The 7,421-nt window shown below is 31.8% G+C and overlaps 1 protein-coding gene across 1 annotated transcript; it reads left to right on the top strand.

Annotated features, from left to right (window-relative positions):
- The first annotated feature begins 244 nt into the window (after nucleotides 1-244).
- Nucleotides 245-4,320, top strand: LOC114187977. The gene is made up of 7 exons (XM_028076443.1): nucleotides 245-325; nucleotides 1,498-1,689; nucleotides 1,830-1,921; nucleotides 2,177-2,323; nucleotides 2,405-2,952; nucleotides 3,059-3,138; nucleotides 3,225-4,320. Exons 1-7 carry the CDS (start codon nucleotides 245-247, stop codon nucleotides 4,065-4,067), a joined length of 1,983 nt encoding a protein of 660 aa, XP_027932244.1. The 3' UTR covers nucleotides 4,068-4,320.
- Nucleotides 4,321-7,421: the final 3,101 nt, after the last annotated feature.

Raw genomic sequence — 7,421 nt, 5'->3', positions numbered from 1 at the left:
CATTTTGTTAATTAAATATACGTAAATGGGAATTTTTACACATGTTCTCACAGGATTGTAATGTTACTAATAGTTATATGAACTCTTCTTTTTCATTCAGATTTGGCAATCCTCCAGTGAAATTGATTATTGATTATTCTAACACATACAATTTGTTCTCATGATTTTACTCTTTCATTTGTAGATAAACAGTGAAAAATAATACCAAGGTTTCTGAGTTTATTAAGAGGAAAATCTTGAAGACATGTCTTCAAAATCAGAAGCTAGTAAGAGCAGTGTTGATCGCAGTTCAGACAATGTAGAGCATGCTCTAGGGGAGGATGCAGTAAGCTTTTTGTCTTTTGATATTCATAATATTAATGATCTTTCAAATACGAGTGGTTAAACAAGAACTATGTCCCTCAATACACATTAACTTAGTATTTTCCCTTAATTAGAAAATCCTTATTCAATTTTTTAATACTCACCAACTTTTGCTCTAAATCTTCATACTTAAAAAACTTAGTGAATGTATCCCCAATCTTGTGTTTCACATGAAATAATTAACTTAACATTTTGTCTTGACATCGTAAGATTTTCGAAATTCAATTGTTTCGCGATCCTCAAGAAGTTTTGATAATTACTCCTAAATATCAATTTTTTCGTAATGACTTTGATTTCTTCCTTTGATAAACTAGCTACATGGATTGATGCTTCAATTATGATAGAATAATTAACCCTTAATTATTTCAATTCATTCAATACCCTAAATGGTCATATATTAACAACCTCTACAATATTTAGTGGTTGTATAAAAATAATGTCTCTTTAAACATATATTAACTCAACCTTTTATTTTCTTACCATTGAAAAAAATAACTTTATTTTTGTAATTATTTTATGTTCTTCAATTATTTAATTTCTAAATTGTATACCTTGTATTTTTGGAAATTTTCAAAATTCATACAGAGGCTCGGTTATTTTAACAATCAGTGGCCAGATAAAAGTATAGGACTACATGACTTGTCACAATTATAATCAAACGTATAGTTACGATAAATATTTTATTTATCTCTTAATTAAAGTTATATGTTGAATGTTATGCCTTAATATAATAAACCCTTTGATCACTACATTATTAATTTTCACTCGTTATATTATGCTCAAGATAGTGTCACGATGAATAAATACTATATTAAAATGGTTTTCTATTTTTTCTTTTCAACTTGTTTTTTCCATGAGAATAATGATAATGAAAACTTTGGGTTGCATATATATAAATAACTCCATCAGCAATAGTAATTTTCACAAAACATGTTATTAACTTCTAAAGTTCAGGTACCCTTCATTTCCATTCATATAAACCAATTTAATCAATGTATTTCTCAAAATAACCAAATGTTTTAGAAAGGTTATTAGCCTAAGTTATAGTTATAGTTACTTGAAATGCTTTGTTATGGGAAAAATTAGTTTGATTTCTTGAAATGTACACTTGCTTTGATTTGTTTTCATCTGAAGGCTATTCCTGATGGATCACACCATGAAGATCTTTCAAAGCCAAAAGAGAAATTGAAGAGAAAAAAGAAGCATAAAAAATCCTCCTTGAGTCGTTCCATATATTCAAAAGAAAAAAAGAAAGCAAAATTGTCTGAATTGTCTGAATATGAAGCTGCTAAGCCAGAGTCCTCGAGTTTCACCTCAGTTGACGAGGTATGCTTTTAGTATGAAATTTGTCTAACCATTTTTCTTATGCTTAGAGTTTTGATTTATATATATATATATATATATTCCATGGATAATATTTGTTACTGCTATGGCCTTTAATGATTTTTATGCCCCACAATCGCAAGCCCAATGAACCAACTGAATTAGATGAAAGTGAAGTTGGAAATAAAAGAGGAACTGTCGAAGAAAATAAGATTTCGGAACTTATGCTGCTTAGGTACTACTTTCCCTTCTTTTAATAATGTGCAGCTTGATTATTTATTTAGTGTTTTATATTTTTTATTATTATCCTTATTTTATATATTCTTACTCTTTTGAATGAAATATTTGTTTTCCTTCAGAATTTATGTGAGACCATTTCCTTATTTAGCCATGTCAATACTTTTCACCATCTACTTAGGTTGTTTGAGACACTTCTGTTTGAAAACGATGGTTGTAATAAAGTTTGTTATACCATGGAATCAATCAACAGGTATACCAACTCAGAGGAGACAATAAGAAAGATATCCACTGAATGTCTTATAAACCCTTTGTTACAAATTCAACCGCATGCAACTGAAATGCTTCGAACAGAATTAGCAGCGTGTGCTGGAAAAGACCCCAACAAAACAAGGAAACGGTAAGTCCACAACCTAAGTGTTTGTTTTGTTTGTGTGCTAAATAAAACACTGTCTTCAAGGTAAAAAATATGTTCTAGCAGTGAGAAGCTTCCTATAAGAGGGGGGAAAAAATTGTCTTCGATGAACAAACAGAAGGAGCCCTTTGAAAGTTCAGGTTTAGCTCCACCGAATCAAACTAAGAAAGGGAAAGAAAAAAAATTTACTTCGAAGAACACACAGAAGGAGCCCTCTGAAAGTTCAGGTTTAGCTTCACCGAATCAAACTAGAAAAGGGAAAGAACCAGTTACTTCGATGAACACACAGAAGGAGCCCTTTGAAGCTCCACCGAATCAAACTACAAAAGGGAAAGAAAAAGTTACTTCGATGAACACACAGAAGGAGCCCTTTGAAAGTTCAGGTTTAGCTTCACCGGATCAAACTGCAAAAGGAAAAGAAAAAGTTACTTGGATGAACACAGTCCTTGACAGTTCAGAATCAGCTGCACCTACGCAAAGTACAAAAGGGAAAGAGAAGGTACTGATGAACACAACCCCTAAATGTTCAGGATCATTGAATAATCTCTTCGACTTTGAGACAATTATGCGCAGTAAACTTGCTGCTGCGGTGAATGCTGCTTCACCTTGGAAAGGTAAGGAATCAAAACAATGACATGTTATAAAACAAAATCAAATACAGACTGTGATATGATATCACCTTAAAACTGGGCAATAACTAAGCGCAATTTTCCTTTCTAGATGTAAATGTTCAATGTTCATCTCCAATGGATCGTGCTACTCAGGAAAAAAACATTTTCAACTCTTCATCCAATTTAGAGGTACTAAGTTTACTTAATCTCATTGTAATTTTGATGAAAACCTTTCATCACCATGCTAACTAGATCAACCTCATGATTTTTGTCAGAATGGTTTAGCTCAATATTCTGCATCAAATTATGGAAATACTGGCTCTAGAACCTCAAGGACACGTCCAGGGTTTCTAAATTACAAAGACGTTGATGATGATTGGTCTGAGATGGAACTTGAGGCTTTGTTGAGTTTTGTTAAAAAGTATGGTCTAGGTAACTGGCATGTCAAATTTGTAGATCCAGATTTGCAAATTATAAGGAACAAAACTGCAAGAGAATTATCTGAGAAGTGGGAAAAGGTGGCTTCTAAAATGTTACCATATATACCAAGCAGTTACATGGTTCCAGTGACAGCTGACAGATCAACACTTCATGCATCACATGGAAATGGATTTCACTCAACCGTGAATCTCCCCACAGTTCAGCCTCCAAGGGCAAAAGTTCCAATTCATAGGCCTAGCGCTAGAATTGGCATTCCTCCCATTCAACTTCTTGAGGGTAATCAAGCTCTCAACTGGGGAAGGATCAAGCCATCCTCAAATGGTACCTTTGGTCCTTACTTTCAAGGGTCTTCAACGGGAGCTTTTCATTCACTTCCCCCCTTGAATAGTGCTCGTCCAAGGGAACTGAATACCAACTTCAACACAATGAATGCACAACTTATGGCTCAATTTCACAATGAGAGGTCTAATCTGTTAGCTCAAAACTTTAGGCCTACCAGTGTTCAGACACCACAGATTCCACCGTTATCTCTCGGTGAAACAACAGTTTCTTCTCCAGCCAATGTTGGAACTGAAGCTCGGCCTCAGTTGCTGTTGGGTGGTCAAATCCTTTATCCGAACAACTTGAGGCTGAACGAAAATGCTGGTTATCATCATGACAATGACAATAGAAAATGAAATCCTTTTCGGATTGAAGAAGGTAAAGGTTATTTTCACAAAAACCTGGTCTGCACCTTTACCTGACAGCTGCATGTTTAATATCAGAAGGTTTCTGACTTCAATATTCTAAGTGTGTCTTTGTTCTTTAGTTTCCCAAAAATTTGGAAGGTGAACAGTGCTATATTTGGTACAAATTATAGTACGCAGCCTTAGGTCAAACTCATAGTTACTTTAATCTATTTCTATTTGTGTGGTAGTTGTTTCAATTACAATAATGACCAGTTATTGGACTAATAAATGGTTGGTTTCTTCATTTTTGTTGATTCTATTAGCTAGCATAATTAGATCTTCTGCTGCTGCATAATTCTATTATAAATTACGTATATTTTGATTCTGTCAAGTAATATTTGCATTGAAATAGTTTTAGGAAAAATAAATATTGTTGATTACTCAGATATATATGTTAGAATTTGAGAACCACAAAAAAGTCGAATTAAAATATTAGCAAGCCATAGATATAAGAATCAGATCAACGCTAGTTTAAGTATAAACAAAATCTATAATAATAATAAACTCCAAACTCGCATACATACGAATTATACAAATATTTTAAGTGCAACAATCAAAATAGTCATAAGTAAAGTTTGCTATACGCACTAAACCAAAATCAAACTGGTTTTATTTTATATTTTTTTATTATCAATATTATGAAAATTGTAACGACCATAATTAGTGTACACATTATAATTTTTATTTTACAAATAGTTTTATTAAAAGTAAAAAAAACGGTAATATTTAATATATATTTTTTTATTTTAGTATGTAAGTATTACACTTTTATCCATAAGGAATATCATCGATAAGTATTTCATTGTAAAACATAAAGTTTTCAACTCAACAATATGTTTTATTCTTTTCGACGTATGGTATCTAAAATAGGATAAATTTTTAAATCAATACATTTAATAATTATTTGAAAACATACAAGTAATAATTGATCTTCTAAAATATATATTTTTATTTTAAAAATCAATTATTAGTTATGTGTTAAAAAATAAATAAACAAATGAAACTCATATTATCATTTGTTAATAATAAAAACACAAAATTTGTTTCACTATAACCAATTATACATAACAACAATTATTGAAATAAAAAGAGAATTCAAGAAGAAGAGATAACCGGGGAGCAATTGTCAAATGAAATAGAAATTTAAAGATACACACAGTAAAACAAGAAATCTTGTTTGTTGCTATTGTGCTTCACGGATTGTTCAAGTGAATATTTGTGTTACAAATGTGTATTTTTGTCTTCTAACGTAGTTATGAAGCCCTAACTATAGAACTATACTTTTTGAAGATAAACTAACTTTCACTGCGCACTAATTTTGATCTAGTTTTTGTTACACATGTAAATCATATAACTCCTTCTCGAAACGTCCTTTTTATAATTCCTCTTTTTATTTCCGAACCATTTCTTTGAGAATGCTTCTCTGAAATCACATCTTCCATGTGGTTGTAACTAATTTTATTATTTAGATGGTTTAGTTCATTTCAATTACTTTACCAATGGCCATTACTAATGGATAAATCACAAAATAAAACATTGATTGTCAAATCTAATTTATAATTAATTTATAGACGGATATAGTTAGTAATACCACCCTTGTTAACCATTTTGTATTTCTTGATATGTTTTTCGTTGGTAATGCCATTTTATAGACAGATTATAATTCATGGGTAATATTCCCTTCGCTTTGTAATGGAAGGAGACTTATTGATGGTGACAAAGTTTCTTGAAAGCAACCAAACGAGTTAGAATAATCACGAGAAAATCTATTTCACACAGATGTGAACTTTTTGAAAATATTTGTCTTTTATTGTGGATACCGGCTTTTTGCTGTAATTGTTGTAGTTCATGGATGGTGAAAAATGTATCCTTAAATACTACATCCATCCAAAACCTTAAAAACTTTATTTTATTAGAAATAAGGGAGATATAGTAGTTAATAATCAAGTATACCTATCTCCTACAAGAAATATCAAGATGAAATTTTATGTGACTTGGTTACCATGATGATAGGCAATGGAAATATAGTTGCAAATCTACTTATGATGGCTTTGCTAACAAAATAAGTTTCACTCACCAAGGAAGAAAAATAACTGTGTCTCTCACACCTCAACAAGTGAGAGAGAACCCAGAAAAAAAAAAGAATTAGAAAAAGTCAAGAAGAATGAGAACTAATCATACAAGCCTCTAGTAAAGTAGATGAGAAAGAATCTCTTAAAAGGAATTGCACAACCTTGAACTTTTTTTTCTATCCTAGGTAATAGTCTAACTTCTATTCGCCAACAAAGGTTGTTCTTGCTGAACATCATTCAAATATGAGGATAAATTCTTTTGAAGACGGAGGGTATGATGGAAACTATTCAACCACAAAACCCATGACCAAAAGGATAGAAGAAGATGGAGCCTAAAAAAATATTCTAATACTTTGAAATGTTGAATATTGTGAATTTTCTTCTTTCTTCTTAGTTTCATATGAATTCTATTTATGTACAACTTTTCTGTAATTTGTAGGATTTTGTAGAGTCATAAGCCTAACTTGGACCTAATTAAGCCTCAAATTGGACTTAAAAGCGTCAAAAGGGTGCTATAAGATGACACCTAACACTTGAGAAGAGGCTCATGGAAGGAAGTCTCACATCACGTAGGATAAGCCATATTTAGACTAATTCTAGGCACTGCTTTCTCCTCTTGTGTAATGTTCAAGCTTTTTTTTTAATCCTATATTGAATTTTCCAAGCTTGCAAGGGGAGCTAGAACATCTATACATAAAACCCCTTGCCTCCATGTACAAATCACTTTTTTATTTGAATGAGATTTGAATTGCTATAAGCAATGTCTTGTTCTATTTGAAAATCATTAAAGGAGTACTTCTCCTAATTTCTTCTTCAAGTAATCTTCCTCCAAAGAGGATGCTAACTAAGTTTCTTAGTGGATTTAATAATTTTAAATCTCCCTTTGAAATACATTACTACAAGAATTGGAGAAGGGCTCCATCACTTTGTATTGTCAAAGATGTTGAACCCCCTTATGTTGGCATGAGGTAAAGCATGTATGGTTCATTTATAGTCTAGGAAGCAACTTAGAGAATTTAAACGATTGAGAATAAAATGAAAATAACTCAAGATTGATAAATAATCTAGGCATATAGAGAAACCTTAAGCACCAAAATTGGCAGCTAAGCCTTAGAGAAAACCCTCATAAAGGAAAGCTATATTATTGACCACCGCACCAAAGGCTCAAGCTAGGATAAAACCCACCTAGGGAGAAAACATCAAGGGTTGACAAACACTTTTGGAGCTAGAA

The sequence above is a fragment of the Vigna unguiculata genome, chromosome 1 (assembly GCF_004118075.2).
Source record: "Vigna unguiculata cultivar IT97K-499-35 chromosome 1, ASM411807v1, whole genome shotgun sequence".
NCBI classification, from domain to species: domain Eukaryota; kingdom Viridiplantae; phylum Streptophyta; class Magnoliopsida; order Fabales; family Fabaceae; genus Vigna; species Vigna unguiculata.
This window is presented reverse-complemented; position numbering and strand designations above follow the sequence as displayed.